Below are 20,490 nucleotides of genomic sequence, written 5' to 3'. Positions count from 1 at the left end.
GATATAACGAATAGAAAATACTTATAATGTGAAAAAAGACGAATGACTAATTGACACAGGTGTAAATTACTAACAACCACACATGCCTGTAAAATGCAAAGGAACAGTCCAAACAACTTGGCAAGTACAGGATATCGCTGAACTTCAAGAATGTGAGGAGTAAGGGCAGTTAACAGCTACCGTTACTGTGCAATAAACGAGCAGACAATAGGCAGCTCTACATGAGGCTTTGTAAACACACATCTCGCCGCTGTGCTCTCCTTGAAAGTTCATGGCTCTCATTGTGCAAATACGGTTATTTGGGTAATGGCTTTAGGACTTTGGGAAACGTGTACGGCTCCAGAGGCAGTTTACCTGAGATGGCCATGGTCAGGGGTAGGTTTCCGCGCCTTTCTGCTTCAGTGTCTCCCCGGCCCCGTTCCCGCCCCCCTACCGCTGCCTCGGCTCCCAGTTCCCGCCCCCCACCGCTGCCTCGCTCTCCGTGTCTCCCTGGCCCCGTTCCCGCCCCCCTACCTGCACAACCAGTCCTTGGCCTCTCTGCTGCGTGCACAGATGCACTCGTGTGCCTCAATTGTGAGGGAGGAGCAAGCTGTTTAAATGGACAGGGTGAAAAAGAATATGTGCTTACAGCGGATACGGGAAGCACGTGCAGGGGTGTGGGTGGGGGGCTGCAGAGGATCAAACATGAAGCACGTGCAGGGGTGGGGGGCTGCAGAGGATCAAACATGCAGATTGAGAATCAGACTTGGAGGAAAACGTGCGCCGTCTGCTGGAGCCAGGAGATCCATTATCAAGGTGAGGAGGGGTTAGTGGGTGCTCTAGAAAAACATGCGTGTTATCGAAATGCTCAAAGGTCAGTGTTCACCTTCCTCCCTCTTTCACACTTATTTAACACAGCCTGTTATCGCTTGAGAGGGGGTATTCCTCATACAAGTGCAAGTTCCTGTCGAGTGTGTGTGTGTAACTTCTACAGGCCCGGGTGGAAACTCTGGCGGGGGCTGTGCAGTTGCACAAGTGTCTTCTGGGCGTGTTTGTGCGGCGAGCGTTGGCAGGGTGTCCTTACCCAGCGTGTGATTACTTGTGCACACAAGCCAGGGATGTTTCACGAGGTAAGAGAGTTTCTTATTTTTAAAAAATGTACTTTTTAACACCCCGCGCGAGTCCCTCCCCCCCGCCCGCACCCCCAAGTCCCGTCCCGTTCCCCCCCACCCCCACGTCCCGTCCCCCCCCCCCTCGCGAGTCAATGCCAATGGCTCTAGATCTTGCAATTGCCGGACCTGTTCAATTGCAAATGCTTGTTATATAGTTCTGATTAGTTTCTTCCTTTGGCATCCTAACCCCTTTTGAGGCCAAAATGAACTTTCTGAATTGTGCTTTCTTTGAATATTAGTTATCTTCATCCAGAAGGTTATTCTTGAAAAAGGAATTGAGCTTGGGACAGATCATTATTTTATTGAATATACTTTTGCCTTTCATTTGGGCCGTACAGATGATGGCAATTTATTCTACCATAGTTAACATATATCATTTGGTCTGATGAGAATAAAGACGATAACAACTCTGGGTCCTGTCTCATCAGGATGCAACTTGAACCCAGATCATACGCCCTGACTTCTCATGCTTGTTGAAGTGGCCTGAGAGATTACCAATTTTAAGAACTATTTCTTTCGAAGTCTGGAAATGAGGAGGTAAGTCAGACTTATTGTTGATACAGTCTGCATATTTCACAGAACTTCTTTGCAGCTACCTTAAGTCAGTCCTTTTGACCCTGTTGTAACCTTTGGTGACTTTGATGATATCGACCACCTGATGTAACCAAGCTGTAAAAGTGGGGTTGGTGGCAGCAATCCTGGCATGGCTTTGGTATCTGTTTGGAATGACACACTTTTTATTTATCTAGAACAGTGCAAGGGAAAAAAAATGTTTAACACATGTTCTAATATCTTGGTCTTTGACTTGTGTTCGGATTGGTCTACGTGCCATATAGTTCATGGGATTTCTGAGTTGCTGTTATTAAGGGGATGGAAGCTTCTGACCATTTATGGTTGTCCCCGTCCTTATGTTCCCATTTTTGGTTTATAACTTCTTGAACTACAGTAACTCATTATTCCTCTAATAACTAGTATATCTTTTCCGGAAAACCAACTGGCTCTGCAGATTTTCCTTTATTTATTCCAGTATTTTCTAAAGTGTTAATTTAGGGAATTGGATATCCTTAAACAAAGTAGCTTAACTTCCTAGTTGAAATATTCTCTCTATAGGTCAGAACTATGATCTTGAAACTCCAAATATATTTCCCTTACATTTTCTATTGTTGTTGAAACATTATTTCTACTTTTTTTTGCCTTGGTCTTCTACAATAGAATGACATTCCTAGCATACAATTCTCCAAAAGCAACCCCACCTCAGCTTACTCAAATTATGATTCAGAATGCCTTACGCCTAAGAGCTGTTTACGTGCCTCTGTTGCCTGCAATGTGTGGGGGCTCGCAGTGTGTGTGGGGGCTCGCAGTGTGTGTGGGGGGGGGGCTCGCAGTGTGTGGGGGGCTCTGTGTGGCTGTGTGTGTGGGGGGGCTCTGTGTGGCTGTGTGTGTGGGGGGCTCTGTGTGGGTGTGTGTGTGGGGGGCTCTGTGTGGGTGTGTGTGTGGGGGGGCTTTGTGTGTGTGGGGGGGCTCTGTGTGGGTGTTTGTGTGTGGCATTTGTGAGAGATTAAGCTATTGGCATTGTAAATGACAATGCCATTTATTTATGTTAAAAAAACATAAATAAAAATAATGTCAAGAGCAATGCCAATAGCTCTAACTTTAACAAAGGCAAAACCATTGCATTGTAAATGCTTGTTTCAATTAGGAAGGAACATTTGCCTTTACCAAGAGTCCGACCAGCATCTGAGATTCTGCAGAGGACATTCTCTAGTACAGCATTATGATCATCAACAGAGTCTCCAAAGACAAGGATGTCGTCCTGAAAATAGACTGCTTTCAGGATACCTGGGAAAAGTTCAGTGGCCATTCTCTGGAAAACACTTGCAGCTGAAGTAAGGCCCAAAGAAAGACGTGTAAATTGAAAAGTACCCTCTGTGGTTATAAAAGCAGTGAGATGCTTTGATGCCTCCTGAAGTCTGATCTGGTGATAGGCACTCTTAAGATCTAATTTTGAGAAATACTTAGCACCTTGTAGACTGGAAAGTAGCTTGTTTATATTAGGTAATGGGAAGGTATCTGCCACAACACACTTGTTTAGTGACCTTAAATCTACACAAAATCTCAATTTTCCATCCGATTTCTTGGTAATAACAACCGGAGAAACCCAAGACGATGCTTCAATAAGATCTATGACGCCACTCTGTAGAATTTCATTTAGCAAAGACTTAACCCCATCTCTCACTGAAATGGGAATCCTTCTAAGTCTGTGTTGTGTAGGTAAACGATTGTCTTTTAAACAAATAAAATGTGAATACCCTTTTAATTTGCCTAACTCATCTTTAAATAAACTACTGAACTTTTCTAAAGATTTCTTCTAAATTGGGGAATGATGGTGTATCTAGAGCCTGTATCAATCATAAGGGAGACTTCACAATTATCAATCATGAATTGTGCTTTTGGTCTATTCAATCTTTCAACATTATCTACAACAGCACTAACATCATCAATTACTAAAATACAATCCTTTTGTTTCTTAATTTCACCAACAGAATCTTGAACCACTGCAACTTTTGAGCGGTTCTTAGTTTTGCAGATTTTTCAAAAGTGACCTAGTCTACCACATTTCAAACACTCTTTGTTGGATGCAAAGCAAAATCTTGATTCAGCTGTATGCCTATTGCCGCCAAACTGTGAACACACTTTGTTGGTTGGTTTTGCAGAGAAACTCTTTTTGTTGCTGAACTTAGTTTTATTTCTCACAACAACCACAGATTCATCTTCCTCTAAATCCCCTTCCTCTCTCAAACTTTTCTACGAAACCTCTGACACCTCTTGTTGAGTGCCAGATTTCTTTTGCAGTTCTTTCATGCCGCTTTCTGATTCTTCAATGACCTTCGCTACTTTCAGAGTTGGATTTTTAGTAGCCCATAGACGCTCTTGGATTTTTTATTGTTGCATTGAGCTATTAATTGGTCTCTGATCAGTTCATCACACATACCACCAAATTTGCACTTGACTGAAAGTTCCCTTAAAGAGCAACAAAGTAATCAATGGATTCATCATTTCGTGCTGGAGGAAGAAATCTAAATATACGTTGACCTTCTTTCCCTTAGGTACCAAGCAATACAGCTTTCTTACTTTTTCCTGAAAATTCTTGACCTTCAAGTGCGTCAAGATAGTTGTCAAAAATGATGATCCAGTCTTCCCATGAGACAGGTGGAGTGCCAGGTTCATTTAAGAATGGTGAAGGAAGAGTAACTGTTACTTGCTGAGCCATGACGAAAAGTGATACTTACAATTTATGTCAATAAAGTGATTAAATACCTAATATCATAAAAGAATGTCAAACTGGAATGAATTAAAGGCAGCACAAAGAATGTTTGTTGGTGGCTCTAAGGAATGCTAGATTAAAACAGAGGTGCAGATATTATCAAACAAAATAAACATCAAATGTGAATATAAGAGAAGAGTATGTCTTATAAACTGCAGATCTATCAACCAGGAGATTAAGCAGGTGTGCGCATCACTGTTGAAAAGTGAATAAAGATGGTGTGCAGAAAGATTGTCTTTACAATACAGGTGTGCGCATCACCTTGAATATACTTGATGAGTGCTGTACATAAATAGATAAGCATATGCGAGCCTTGTGCTTAAATGCGCACATGCGGGTGAACAAACCTTTCAAAGCGCTGATCAGTTTCGGCCCGGTGCACTTTCTCATTCAGCCCGCTGCGTTGCTAAACTGCTCCCTTCTTCTGCCGAGATACTTCGTTCCGATGCTCTACAACTCGTAGCTAGGCAACCATGAAACAAGGTGTTCAAAACACGCTAGCGAGGCTTGGAACGCAGTGAAACTATGCGTGTCAGTCTGCGCTTTGCGTTTACCGTGTTGTAGTGTTGCTAGGCAATGACGTGCCGCTCAAAGCGTTAGGAGCATTTGCGCTGCCTAGCAACAATGACGTATAGAAATAGTCATGCGCCGATGGTAACTTACAGTTGGTGTCGATAACGTTAGCTTTCTCCTCCTCCAAAATGTCCGCTTATTGGTGCTCACCCATTCAGTTGCGAGGAGTTTTGAGGCTTACCCAGACGTCTTCAAAACAGAAGCAGAAAAGCAGAATTACTTGGTGGATTCTCATTATTTGGGTGACTCTCATAGGCTGTGCATCGCGGAGTTGGCGAGTACGATGAATTCTTCTTCTTTTGAGGTCAGCTGTGGTCAAGATCGTCGCCAAAATTGTTGAAGAAGAAGCACCACAAAGAGGTGAGGTGAGTAGAAAGGCTTTATTCGAAGAGCACAGCAATCGAGGTCCCCACGCCAGCTGACCTAGTCTCCAACTGGCACTTACAGAACACTCGGCATGGAACACAGAACGCGTGCAAGCATTCTTGAGCAATAGACACAGGAGAGATATAACATACTTGCAACAGAACCCAGCGCTGCAGTTCAACTTGAAGGAAGACATGGCTGCTAGCGTACCGTGGTTAATGATGATGTCATCATTACAAATAACTACAGTTTATAACATGTAGCAGCCTTGTTGTGCATAGCTCTCATAGTAAGCCTCTATAGTTTATTTCAGTTTCTGGATATCATACCCCACTGCTATGAGATCTCAACAGTTGATAACAAAACTGGTTCCCACTGTTGTGATGTCATAAAGGCCTTCCAGGCCAGGCTGATAGTTCTCCCTGAAAGCCTGTCAGCACAGCTCTGCTTGTCTGCTTTGAGTGAAAGCAGAAAGCACAGTTGTAGGAGGATAATGAAGTAGGGAAGATGGTGGGGGTTGGTCAAGGATGACAGGTGAGGTTTCTTTTTAACCTTTGGGACAGGGATACATAACAGACACAATGTTACATCTGGCTCCCCCATTGCTCCTCTTCCACTTCATAGCAGTTGAAAGCAAGGGCGGATGATTTTGATGGCATACATAACATAAAATTGTAGATGGTTAAAAAGTGGATTACAGGGCTGCTGTTCACATCGGGGTTCTGGATGACATTATAGACAACTCAACTTTCACTCTTGTTGTGGACTTGATGTAAATCAGAAACACCTTGGGGAAAAACATCCTCATAATCCACTGTTGCCCATTTATAATTCTATATATTTTAGGATACCTGCTTGAACTGTTAAAGCAGCTGTGGAGCTGAGTGGTGGACTCCTGTAGTTTTCAAAGTAAAGCAAAACCTTTTTCAATAGTTTTGTCATTTTTTAGGTCTCGGCTAAAGAAGCGCGGAAGCGCGTCTCCGCCGAGATCTTTTGTCAGGGACTGTGCTTCCCAGGAGACAGCCTCGGCCACGCGCATTGCCTCTTCAAGGAGGCGATTTCCGCTGGCCACGCGCTCGCGAACGCGCTCAGCTGCTGTCTCCTGGGAAGCAGCAACACCACACGCGCATGCGCAGAAACAGCGACAGACACACACACGAGCGCTCATGCACGCACGCACCCACACATACAGCAAACCCACCCCCGCCGTCGCATGCATGCATACACACACACACACGTGCACCGAGCATCCCCCCCCACCCCTCCGTTGTCGCACCCCCCCACCCTTCCCCTCCGCCGTTGCACCCCGCCCCCCACCCCTCCCCTCCGCCGTCGCGCACACACACGCAGACATACAGGCATTCTCTCCCCCCCTGCCCCGCTCACCGGTCAAAGGCCCTCCGGACACGCAGACATACAAGCATTCTCTCCCCCCCCCTCCCCCGCCCCGCTCCGCTCACCGGTCAAAGGCCCTCCGGACTTGTGCAGCCTCCGACCGCGGGGCTCTCCTCGGTGCTCCTCCAGGCACTCCGTGGGCGCGGGCTTCACAAAACGGAAGTCCCGCCCCACGATAGGTTTCGTTTTGTCAGTCCCGCCCCACGATAGGTTTCGCATGCAGCTCGTCTGTCTGCTGGGCCGGTGTCGGCTCGGTTTGTATCCTCGTACTAAACACATTTTTTATCATAAATGTTTTACTTACTGCAAAAGAGAAAGCTTGTTTGTTAATAGTGCACCCGTCAGCATTATGGAGCTAAACACATATTTTATCACATATTTTTACTTGCTGAAAAGGAGAATGTGTTTTGCAGTGCATTTATCAGACTCACGTCATGCCGCTTGCTGCGGGTCGGGGGCGCACCGGCTTTTGTTTTCCCAATCACGACCAAACTGGCAGTAATATTACTTTTTTTTTAAATGGTAAAACAGTTGATTTTAAAAGTTTGTCGAGCGCAGCCATGGCCATTGCAGAGAGTGGAGTGCCGTGCTGGTTTAATGGACCGACAAGCAACACGCAATGCGGCTTTAAACATATATAATAACACGGGCATACTGGTATCAGAGATTATATTTAGTTAGACTAAAGGGACAGGTGTATATGTAAGCAAATGTATTATTGTTTAAAAATAGAATTAACAAAGGCATCGTGCTCCAAAATGAAGAAACGTATGCAATTTTTTTTTAAAGCACCAGTGCAAACCTCCCGCACTCTGTTGACTGTATAACACCAGCAACCCGATCTTGTTCCAATTCCAAGAAACCTTTTGTGTTCCTGAAATATGGAAGGTGAAACCATGTGTAGAACATACATAGCCAATGGGAAATTGTAATGAACAGTAATTAATAATAAATCACAGCCGATCCTTAGCCTTTCAAATAATAAATAATCGACGAATACATTGATTTTCTTTCCACATAATCACATCTTTTGTAAAGAACACGTATTTCTCCACTTCTACTTGTTATGAAGTGCAGAGAATAGAGTGAGCGATGACTTATTCCACTTATGACAAATACCATCTTCTCCAATTCAACAGTTATGTGTTTTAACCACTCAGTCTACTTTTTTTTATCTGCAATGCCATGGATATCTGCAATCTTGATTGAAGAGATCGGCGACTTCTTAACTTTGGCAAAGGAGTTTTTGTAAACTAAATGGCAAACCCCCAGCTGTTCTCATCGCGCTGCGAAAAAACTGCTTATTATGAAAAAGTGAATCACACAGCCATCGACACACAAGAATCCCGTTTGCACTTCCTGGTGCACTAAATTCCACTCAAGACTCAAGTGAGTGCAGAGTAGTGAGTAGTGAGTGCAGAGTAGTGAGTAGTGAGTGCAGAGTAGTGAGTAGTGAGTGTAGAGTAGTGAGTGCAGAGTAGTGAGTGCAGAGTAGTGAGTGCAGAGTAGTGAGTGCAGAGTAGTGAGTGCAGAGTAGTGAGTAGTGAGTGCAGAGTAGTGAGTGCAGAGTAGTGAGTAGTGAGTGCACAGTAGTGAGTAGTGAGTGCACAGTAGTGAGTAGTGAGTGCAGAGTGAGTGCAGAGTAGTGAGTAGTGAGTGCAGAGTAGTGAGTGCAGAGTAGTGAGTAGTGAGTGCAGAGTAGTGAGTAGTGAGTGCACAGTAGTGAGTAGTGAGTGCACAGTAGTGAGTAGTGAGTGCAGAGTAGTGAGTGCAGAGTAGTGAGTGCAGAGTAGTGAGTGCAGAGTAGTGAGTGCAGAGTAGTGAGTAGTGAGTGCAGAGTAGTGAGTAGTGAGTGCAGAGTAGTGAGTCGTGAGTGCACAGTAGTGAGTAGTGAGTGCACAGTAGTGAGTAGTGAGTGCACAGTAGTGAGTAGTGAGTGCAGAGTAGTGAGTAGTGAGTACAGAGTAGTGAGTAGTGAGTGCAGAGTAGTGAGTGCAGAGTAGTGAGTAGTGAGTGCAGAGTAGTGAGTAGTGAGTGCAGAGTAGTGAGTAGTGAGTGCAGAGTAGTGAGTGCAGAGCAGTGAGTGCAGAGCAGTGAGTGCAGAGTAGTGAGTGCAGAGCAGTGAGTGCAGAGTAGTGAGTGCAGAGTGGTGTGTGCTGTTGAGTGCAGAGTGCTGTGTATTGGCAATGTAAATGACAATGCCATTTATTTATGATTTAAAGAAAAAAAAGAAATGTCATGAGCAATGCCAATAGCTCTACCTTTAATGATGCCGAGACCATTGCATTGCAAATGCTTGTTATATTCAGTGGTGACACAAGATTGGCCAGCTGGACATTTGATTTGGAGAGTGGTGACTACTTCTGAAATAACCTGCTTTTGAGGTTCAGGCTTTGTTAATGTGTAGGCAGTGTTAAAACCACCAATGTCACATGCTGTAAACCCTTAACAAGGTCCCAGTTGCTTAAAGCCGGTCTTGTCTTTGTCTTTAAGAGTATTGCTACTGCTGGTTTTGTGGAGCAGAGTCCCTTTGGAATCCGACCCTCTGTGTTTCAGTTATATCCTGGCCAAAGTGCTTTAATAGAGGTAAGAAACAAGTTCTTAAATATTGATTTTGTATGGTCAAATATTGCGTAGTGTTATAAATGTTGCTGATAACCTGATCATCCTATCCAAATACATTTCCGTAATACGGACGTGCAGGTAAAAGTGGAAAGTTTGCAATATAGCTTCACAGAATTTATTTAATGTAATTGTCCACTTTTTTATGTAAATGGCTTCATGCTGGGATGACCTTTGTCTAAGAAACACAGTGTTGGATGGTTAAGGAATTGAGGGTGGAACTGAGGCATAGAAAACTAAAGTAGTTTACATGGAATCTGTAATTTTGTGTTGAAAAGAGGTACCCAGGACTAGACCTTGGGATCCCGTGGTTCTACACTGTACATTAAGACTAAGGGCCTTTTGTATTACTTGGAGGACACAATACTCCATTCCAGACGTTACAGATGTTTTGTCGGGCGAATTACAAGTATATTATAGCTGATGGCACTTGTAGTATGGCGGACGGGGTGTTCGGCACGTTTTGACTGATATCCCATTCACCACACTCTAAATGAGGCCTTAAACATCCTCCTTCATGCGGAGTCCAATTTGAGTAAGATGAAATGCTGTGTTGCTGCATGTAATGTTGCTTCCTAGTGCATGGCGTGCTTGGCTTGCTTATGTACCTTCATTGTAAGAGACTTACAGTTTGCTCAGAACAAACCCTCTGACCCAGTAGATCTTGCAGGTTGCTACTTAACTTTTATTGCAACACATCTACTGCTCTTGACAGGCAAACTTCAGCAAAACTTAAAAACTAAAACAGGGGAATATATCTATTAACAACTGGTCCGGCAAGGAACTTTGGAAGATGAATCAAACCCGTTCTCTCAATCTATAATCTAAAAGGCGCAAGTTACCATCATGTAAAGATAAGTGCATTGTAAAATATGTAAAGGAAACTAGAAAGGCTGGCACAATGGTCTCCTACATATGCAAAATACCTCCATGAAGCTTCCAATGACACAAAGGAGACTCAGTATGTACCAACTAAACCTAGACAATGCAAAGTACACCTAATTGCATCACAACAACCTAGTGATGGTCAGCTGGATTCCTTTTACTCCATAATCAGCAATATCTTGGACTCTCTCGCTAACAAACCCTAACTGTCTCAGAAACTGCTCAACTGCCCACCTCTATCTCAGTCCACTTTGACAACTTTCAGTGAGCTATAGTCTGAGACTGGTATTTGAAACCATTCCCAGCCCCCCGCATAAACAATTCATCCTGCTATTTATTAGAGATATCACAAGGTGATAAAAATCATGCATTCTAAGAGAGATATTATTAGCCCGCTTTTGAAAAGTCCATAATCATGCTTCGAAATCTAGGCAAGTTATTGGCATGTTTCTCACTTACCTTAACCCAGCAAGATCATAGAATGGGAAGTTACAAGACAACATCAACAATACCTTCTTTCTCATGATAATGAGTTATAATTCAGATCAGCAGGGATGTTAAGGGGCTCAGCAGGGAGCGGACACAAATGTAAGCAGGAAGCTGCATGTCAACCATCTTTCATAAACTTCATTCTAAAATTGCCACCAAACAAGCTCCATTTGAAGATGTCCACCAAACATAAGCTCTGTTCCAAGATGTCCCCCAAACATAAGTACCATTTCAGTATGACCAGCCTGTTTCTTCAGGTGATACCTGTTTTGGACAGTCTCTTCCTGTAGGAGGTTTCTGTTCTGCCACTATACACCATTCGTTAGAACAGTGTAGAAATGACTCATAACTAGCTTCCTCCTCATGTTAAATTCTTCATTCCTGCTCCAGCTCTGCCAACTCTAGCTTTCTGCAGCCCTGCCTAACCCAGCTCTGCTCCAATATTGGCTAGTCCAGCTCTAGCTCTGCTCATGTCCTGCCAGCATCAGCTCTAGTCCAGTGTTGTCAGCTCATCCTACTTTTACCCTGAACCAAAACATAAGCTTTGTAGGATTTGACATGCTGTTGGGACCCTGGAGGTTTGTTGTGACTTTGGGCTTTTTACTTCTGGTGCCATCATGTACTACTTTCCAGAGGGCATCCTGTCTATCTGTCTATGAGCAGTGTTGCTTCTGAGTGGAGTCACCATTTTCTCACAGCCTCTGGGAAAGAAGTCAAGCACACAGATCTTCTTTCAAGCAGAATTCCCTTTAGCATCCCAAGTCAAAGTCAATGCCCTGGTTAAAGGGGCCAATATAAAGTTTGCCAGCCTTCAAAACAATCTTTCTCCTCTCCGAACGAATCCGCCTGTGCATCGGAGAGCGTTGGTTATGACTTTCAATTGCAACTGCAACTTTATATACTTAGGGCTCCCAAACAAAAACAATTGACAAGCTCCAAGCTTTGCAAAACAAAGCAACCACAAAATGCTTGTAAATTTTTAGGGTGGGACATAAGAGTTCTCAGTATTATCCAGCTCAACTTCTACCTGTAGTTACATCAGAAGCATAAAAACCAGAGTCAATATAGCTTTATTTGAATATAAGAACTGCAGTTCGCTCTGACGTCATTTAACCAGCCTGGCATAGTGAGTTGAGGGAGGTCAAAAATTACTTTGATATTTGTATTCACTGCTTATGAAAGCTTTGCTCTGTTCTGGTTACTACAAACAAAAATAAAGGAATATGCAAGGGAATTCTAAAAGGTAGATCAAAACTATTAACGTTGTGGTGGAATGGGTTTAAAGCATGGCATAAAATGTTTATTTAACAAAAAAAATGCTAAGTGATAAACCAGTAGCTATATATAGTTTTTTATAGGGGCTGCACGGCAAAAAGTAAACAACAAATACATAAACTTTAATACAAGAGATAAGTGATAAGCAGTTAAAACTAGAAAAATATTAATTCAAGTTAAGAACTAGGTAGGGCACCCCAAAAAGGGGATCAGTTATTAACTTTCATTGCAGAGGATTTAAAGTTCACAAGTACTTCGGTATACTCATGCTTTAATCCATACAGCGTCTTCCAATTCTTTCTAAAGTATAATGCAAGATTGGGAGAAAACAGTGTGAAAACTGTCAACTTAACAAGTGTAAAGAAGCAAAAGATAGTTAAGAGTATCTGAGAAGCAACAGGATTGTGAACTAGATAAATTAAAACCTAAGTCTGAAACAAGGGAAAGTGGAGATTTAAGGAACATGGAACTCAGAGTAAAAAAGCACAAGTGAATGTTAGAAGGAAAAGAGAAATACAGCAAAGTGTTCAAATAAATAAGAGATAGCAAGGAGGGCATGGTACATATGGAAGAGAAACCAGACGGAGGGTGGAGAGATACATGAATGGAAGAAAACGGATAAATAAGAGATGGATGTAGAAAGAGAAAAGAGTCATCATGCAAAGTCTGAGAGGCAGACAGACCTTGACAAAGAAGAAGGTGAATGAAATGCAGCATGTAAACATAATTGGACGAATGAGGTGAAAACCAGTGAAAAAGAAATTACTTAATTAAACAGAAAAAGAGATGGCCGGAATGAATCCGGAATAGAAGCATATAATAAAATTAAATTGTTCTGAATGACACTGAAGTATGCATATATGTTAAAACAGCAGCACTGACCATATGCTTATACAGGTACTTTCCAACATTTAAAGTTATTTTTGTGATATAATGTAATTTATGCATTATGGATCTAAAGAGCGGGGTATAACATGATTTAGTTAAACAGTGCCATGATTTGCATGCCCTCAAAAATCCCAAATGAACAAAACAATGAGTCCAGTAAGCTAATATCTGATAGAGACTTCTAGCTGCATATTCCTTACCTTTGAATTCCCCCGGGCGCCAGACTGGATCTGGAAACTTGTGCGTGAGCTGTACCCCTGAGTGCCGTCGGGTGGCTCTGTTTTGGTCCACGTGGCCTTATCGGCACCAGATAGGATGTCACGCTCACCTATATAGGTGCCACCCAGGCTTATGAACATCAGTTCTTTTCTTTCCGCTGCAGTTAATGCTGATCTGGAGATGCGCAAAGTATTAGAGTGGGCCGACCTCTACGGTGTGCCTTTGGGCTCCGTGGGGTCGGAGGAGGTCCCATCAGGTTCTCCACCGATGGTTTCAGCCTCGGCACTGGTAGGGTCTCCTGGATCTGATTCCAAATTTGGACCCAGGAGACCCTACTGGTCTCCTGGATCCAAGCACTTTAATGATCCTAGCACTGGTCCTGAAGTCGATGCTCCTGGCAACGCCCGCGCCAGCCACATTCTGATACCCAATGACTGAGAGTCTGGTTGACATTGACTCCGGCGCCGACAGAGCCCAGAGGGTCTGCACCGTTGCCTGTTCATTCTGAAGACATTTCAGGCATGGGAGAAATATGGGAGGGGTCTATGGACCCTTTAGGCCACCAGTTGGGCTGGTATGAGGAGTTTGCAGAGGACAGTGGACTGGGCACCTCTCCAGATGCTGGTATGCTCTCTCTGCCTACTGTTGCTATGGAAGAGGGGGCATCTTATGCTATGGTGGGGATGGGGGCTGCAGAGTTCCTTGGCCTATAACTGCCCTTTGTGCAGGTCAAGTCTAACCTCTTTACTGAAGTGCATCAACCTGGGGCTTCCTCATCCAAACCCCTTTTGCCCTTTTAATGAGGCCCTTACAGATGTCCATCTAGGCACCTAGTGCAAGCCTAGCACAGGAGATCCTGTGAATAGGACAATAGCACACCCCCACTGCCCTGCACCAGGTGATCCAAGTTTCCTTGGCTAACACCCCACTCCTGAGAGCTTGGTAGTTCAAGCCTCAACATTCCATGGCGCTTTCCCTTCCGCTCCCCCAGACTGGGAATCCAAGAGGTTGGATGGACTTGGGAAAAAGATGTTTCTTCCTCCAGCCTTGCGGTCGGTGAACTCGGCGCGCCTTTTGTGCTGTTTTTCGCACACCTTGGGAAATGGTTGCTCAAGCGCTACACAGGTTCTGGAGGAGGCCCAAACATGTTTTCCAAAGCAGTGAAAGATGGGAGAGATGTTGCAAAGTTCATCATCAGGTGTGGGCTGCATACGACTGGCTCGCTGAACAGAGCAGTTTTGCCAACAGTGGCCTTACTGCGCCATGCCACACCTGGCTTTTCGGGGGATGACGAGGCCAACCTTATGGACATGACCTTCAACTGGGCTCCTCTCTTTGGACAGACGACAGACTCGGCACTGGCGCCCTTCAAGGACTCACTGGCTACTGCCAGGTCCTTGGGCCTCTCTGTAACACCTTGCTGCCAATCTGCTTCTGCTTTTCACCTCTTTTGTGTCAATGGAAGGTATTTTCAACTGTGTCAGCCATACCCCAGCCACCGTCCTGCACAGACTCCCCAAGTTGTGCGAGGATGTGGACGCTGTACATTCCAACCTTGTGGGAATGGTAGCCAGAAGTCATCCGCCACCCGCTCCGTGGCAGCTGCAACTTCCAAGTCTTCCGAGTTTGGTTCTGCAAGACCACGGCAGTCCAGTTTGAGGGAGATTTCAACATCATCTCCTCCACTGGCAGTCCAAAACATCGGACAAATGGGTCTTGCAGATCATTCGGTATGGCTACTCTCCCTGTTCCATCTTTTTTTCTTCCTTTACCGCCAACTCAAGAACAGCTGGGAGAGGATCATCTGCTATTGCTCTGAGAGGAAGATACATCTCTCCTGGCCAAGGGGGGGTTGAGAAGATTCTGATTTGAGAAATAGGCAGTGGTTGTTTTTTCTGCTACTTTCTGATACCAAAAAAGAACAAAGGTCTCTGTCCTATTCTGGACCTCCGGACAGTCAATCTCTTCCTCAAAAAACAGAAATAAAAAATGTTCATGTTGGCCCAGGTCTTGTCTGCTCTAGACCAAGTAGACTGGCTGGTAGTGTTGGACTTGTAGGATGTTTAACAACAAGGGGTGGTGATGGACAGAGTTTCTGAATTAAGCCGAATACTCTCACCCAGTCAAGAGATCAGGGCTAGATCCAACACCGTTTTTTAGCTCACTGCACCATCCCAGCTCAGAACCTGGCTATATGCAAATTAGTCTGTTCCTGTCCCAGTGCATGATGGGAACAGGGCAAACCAAACTACCAAGCCAATTCTTACACTAGGAAGGAAACAAGCTTCCGGGGACCGGTTTCTGGCATTTAGGCCGTCGTCGGCCTAGCTTGCTTGAATCCTGATGGTGCAATGAGCAAGGGACTCACATCTGAGTATACCCTTACACGCTTAGGGTGGACAAAATATTTAACAACAAGGGGTGGTGATGGACAGAGTTTCTGAATTAAGCAGAATACTCTCACCCAGTCAAGAGATCAGGGCTAGATCCAACACCGTTTTTTAGCTCACTGCACCATCCCAGCTCAGAACCTGGCTATATGCAAATTAGTCTGTTCGTGTCCCAGTGCATGATGGGAACAGGGCAAACCAAACTACCAAGCCAATTCTTACACTGGGAAGGAAACAAGCTTCCGGGGACCGGTTTCTGGCATTTCAGCCGTCGTCGGCCTGGCTTGCTTGAATCCTGATGGTGCAATGAGCAAGGGACTCACATCTGAGTATACCCTTCCACGCTTAGGGTGGACAAAATATTTAACAACAAGGGGTGGTGATGGACAGAGTTTCTGAATTAAGCAGAATCCTCTCACCCAGTCAAGAGATCAGGGCTAGATCCAACACCGTTTTTTAGCTCACTGCACCATCCCAGCTCAGAACCTGGCTATATGAAAATTAGTCTGTTCCTGTCCCAGTGCATGATGGGAACAGGGCAAACCAAACTACCAAGCCAATTCTTACACTGGGAAGGAAACAAGCTTCTGGGGACCGGTTTCTGGCATTTCAGCCGTCGTCGGCCTGGCTTGCTTGAATCCTGATGGTGCAATGAGCAAGGGACTCACATCTGAGTATACCCTTCCACGCTTAGTGTGGACAAAATATTTAACAACAAGGGGTGGTGATGGACAGAGTTTCTGAATTAAGCAGAATACTCTCACCCAGTCAAGAGATCAGGGCTATATCCAACACCGTTTTTTAGCTCACTGCACCATCCCAGCTCAGAACCTGGCTATATGCAAATTAGTCTGTTCCTGTCCCAGTGCATGATGGGAACAGGGCAAACCAAACTACCAAGCCAATTCTTACACTGGGAAGGAAACAATCTTCCGGGGACCGGTTTCTGGCATTTCAGCCGTCGTCGGCCTGGCTTGCTTGAATCCTGATGGTGCAATGAGCAAGGGACTCACATCTGAGTATACCCTTCCACGCTTAGGGTGGACAAAATATTTAACAACAAGGGGTGGTGATGGACAGAGTTTCTGAATTAAGCAGAATACTCTCACCCAGTCAAGAGATCAGGGCTAGATCCAACACCGTTTTTTAGCTCACTGCACCATCCCAGCTCAGAACCTGGCTATATGCAAATTAGTCTGTTCCTGTCCCAGTGCATGATGGGAACAGGGCAAACCAAACTACCAAGCCAATTCTTACACTGGGAAGGAAACAAGCTTCCGGGGACCGGTTTCTGGCATTTCAGCCGTCGTCGGCCTGGCTTGCTTGAATCCTGATGGTGCAATGAGCAAGGGACTCACATCTGAGTATACCCTTCCACGCTTAGGGTGGACAAAATATTTAACAACAAGGGGTGGTGATGGACAGAGTTTCTGAATTAAGCAGAATACTCTCACCCAGTCAAGAGTTCAGGGCTAGATCCAACACCGTTTTTTAGCTCACTGCACCATTCCAGCTCAGAACCTGGCTATATGAAAATTAGTCTGTTCCTGTCCCAGTGCATGATGGGAACAGGGCAAACCAAACTACCAAGCCAATTCTTACACTGGGAAGGAAACAAGCTTCCGGGGACCGGTTTCTGGCATTTCAGCCATCGTCGGCCTGGCTTGCTTGAATCCTGATGGTGCAATGAGCAAGGGACTCACATCTGAGTATACCCTTCCACGCTTAGGGTGGACAAAATATTGAACAACAAGGGGTGGTGATGGACAGAGTTTCTGAATTAGGCAGAATACTCTCACCCAGTCAAGAGATCGGGGCTAGATCCAACACCGTTTTTTAGCTCACTGCACCATCCCAGCTCAGAACCTGGCTATATGCAAATTAGTCTGTTCCTGTCCCAGTGCATGATGGGAACAGGGCAAACCAAACTACCAAGCCAATTCTTACACTGTGAAGGAAACAAGCTTCCGGGGACCGGTTTCTGGCATTTCAGCCGTCGTCGGCCTGGCTTGCTTGAATCCTGATGGTGCAATGAGCAAGGGACTCACATCTGAGTATACCCTTCCACGCTTAGGGTGGACAAAATATTTAACAACAAGGGGTGGTGATAGACAGAGTTTCTGAATTAAGCAGAATACTCTCACCCAGTCAAGAGATCAGGCTGATTTGCATATAGCCAGGTTCTGAGCTGGGATGGTGCAGTGAGATAAATAACGGTGATGGATCAAGCCCTGATCTTTGGACTGGGTAAGAGTGGTCTGCTTAATTCAGACACTCTGTTCATCACCACCCCCTTTTCTGAATCGTTTTTGGCCACTATAGGTGTGGCAGGGTATACTCAGACATGAGTCCCTTTCTCACTGCACCATCAGGATTGAAGCAAGCTGGGCCAAAGACGGCTGAAATGCCAGAAACCGGTCCCCGGTAGCTTGTCTCCTTTCTGGTGAAGAATTGGCTTGGTAGTTTAGTCTGCCCTGTTCCCATGATGCACTGGGCCAGGGACAGACTGATTTGCATATAGCCAGGTTCTGAGCTGGGATGGTGCAGTGAGATAAATAACGGTGATGGATCAAGCCCTGATCTTTGGACTGGGTAAGAGTGGTCTGCTTAATTCAGACACTCTGTTCATCACCACCCCCTTTTCTGAATCGTTTTTGGCCACTATAGGTGTGGCAGGGTATACTCAGACATGAGTCCCTTTCTCACTGCACCATCAGGATTCAAGCAAGCCGGGCCGAAGACGGCTGAAATGCCAGAAACCGGTCCCCGGTAGCTTGTCTCCTTTATGGTGAAGAATTGGCTTGGTAGTTTAGTCTGCCCTGTTCCCATGATGCACTGGGCCAGGGACAGACTGATTTGCATATAGCCAGGTTCTGAGCTGGGACGGTGCAGTGAGATAAATAACGGTGATGGATCAAGCCCTGATCTTTGGACTGGGTAAGAGTGGTCTGCTTAATTCAGACACTCTGTTCATCACCACCCCCTTTTCTGTAGGATGTGCACTTTCACATTGATATTCTGACAGGCTACAAACATTACATGCGGTTCAGGTTAGGCCATAAGAACTTTCAGTTCACTGTACTACCCTTGGCCTTACCAGGGCCCCTTTTGTGTTCACCAAAATGATGGCAGTGGTTGCAGCTCATCTGCGCAAGATGAGGGTTCAAGTCTTCCCCAACTTCGATCACTGTTTTTTAAGGTGTCATCAACCCAGACTGTTGTCTCCCACCTCCAGACTGCGGCAGAACTCCTGCATTCGTTGGTGTTCACTATAAACGTGCCGAAGTCACACCTGACTCCTTCTCAGATGCTTCCTTTAATCTGAGCTGTTCAGGACACAGTGCAGTTTCTGGCCTATCCTCTGGAGAAGCGAGTCTAGGATATTTCAGGTTATGATACTGATGTTTCAGCCTCTATCCTGGATTTCGATGAGAATGAATCTGAGGTTGCTGGGACTTATGGCCTCCTGCATCCTGTTGGTAAATCTTGGCAGATGGCGTATTCGGGCTTTGCAGTGGGACCTGAAGTTTCAGTGGGCGCAGCATCGGGGATCACTCCGATGTGGTTCATATCTTGGTGGGAACTGCAATAGACCTGCAATGGTAGCTAAAAAGCCGCAATTAGGTCAGAGGCTGATCCCTTTCCCTTCCCCAACCAGATCTCACAGTAGTGACAGATGCATCACTCCTGGGATGGGGCGGCCATTTGGGAGAGGTGAAAAACAGAACTTTGGTCTCCAGCAGAGTCGGGGCTCCACATCAACTTGTTGGAGCTTCGGGCGATCCGGCTGGCATTGAAAGCTTTCTTCCCTCTGCCAAGGGTAAGTTGGTGCAAGTGTTCATGAACAACGTGACTGCCATTTGGTTCTGTAACAAACAGTGTGGTGTGGGGTCGTGGACTCTTTGTCAAAAGGCTTACAGCTCTGGACATGGCTGGAATAGCAGGGCATTACCTTGGTGGTTCAACACCTGGTAGGTTGTCTGAACACCAGGGTGGACAAACTTAGACTTCGATGGCTAGCGGATCATGAATGGTGTCTCCACTCGTAGGTGGCACACTGTCTCTTTCAACAGTAGGGAGAGCCTTGGTTAGATCTGTTCGCTCTCTAAAGAGAATGCACGTTGGACTTTCCAAGGTGCAATTGCTCAGCAATTCTTTTAGTTGCGACTGGAGCTCAGGTCTCCTGTATGTCTTTCCGCTTATACCACTTCTGCTCAGAGTTCTCAAGAAGATCAAGAACAACTGGGCCCAAATCATTCTTGTGGCTCCGGACAGGGCATGGAGGGAGCCTGGTATTCTGAGTTTCTTCAAAGGATCAGGCTACCCCTTTGGGAGGATCTTCTGTTGCAGCAGCAGGGGAGGTTCCTGCACGCAAACCTGTCAACTCTCCGCCTACATGCGTGGAGATTGAGCGGCGACTGTTGATGGCTTTCGACCTTCCTCCGTAAGTCGGTAATGTTATCTATGCAGCCAGGCATCCCTCCACCCAAGTATATGCCTGCAGTTGGCAAAAGTTTGCAAAAAATGTGTACAGATAGTCTATTGACCCTCTTTCTGCCTCTCTTTCTAATATTCTTCTCTTTATTCTTACCCTTGCCCTGTAGGGCTCTGCTTTGGTCACTCTCGAGGGTTATCTTTCTGTTCTGTCTGCTTTCTTGCGGCTGCCTGACCTATCCTCTCAATTGAAATCCCCTATTGTAAATACGTTCTTCACAGGGCTTGTGCATATGTTTCCCCTATGCCCTTTATTATGCTGCAGTGGGATCTCAATCTAGTTCTCACGTATCTCATGTGTGCTCCCTTTGAGCCGTTGCACAATTTTTCCCCCCATCTGCATACCATCAAGACAGCCTTTCTAGTAGCAATAACATCTGTCCAAAGGGTGAGTGAGCTGCAGGCTTTATCTTCGAAG

At 45.3% G+C, this 20,490-nt stretch overlaps 1 protein-coding gene across 1 annotated transcript in view; it reads left to right on the top strand.

The window, feature by feature from the left end:
* Positions 1–20,490, top strand: part of DLEC1 (DLEC1 cilia and flagella associated protein) — a 712,951-nt gene that overhangs the window by 251,811 nt on the left and 440,650 nt on the right. The window contains exon 12 of the mRNA XM_086940885.1: positions 9,304–9,396. Coding sequence (XP_086797011.1) covers positions 9,304–9,396 — 93 coding nt within the window. The remainder of the gene's footprint in view (positions 1–9,303; positions 9,397–20,490) is intronic.

The sequence above is a fragment of the Lissotriton vulgaris genome, chromosome 10 (assembly GCF_964263255.1).
Source record: "Lissotriton vulgaris chromosome 10, aLisVul1.2, whole genome shotgun sequence".
NCBI classification, from domain to species: Eukaryota; Metazoa; Chordata; class Amphibia; order Caudata; family Salamandridae; genus Lissotriton; species Lissotriton vulgaris.
Note: the sequence above shows the minus strand (reverse complement) of the source record. Positions and strands in the feature narration are given on the sequence as shown.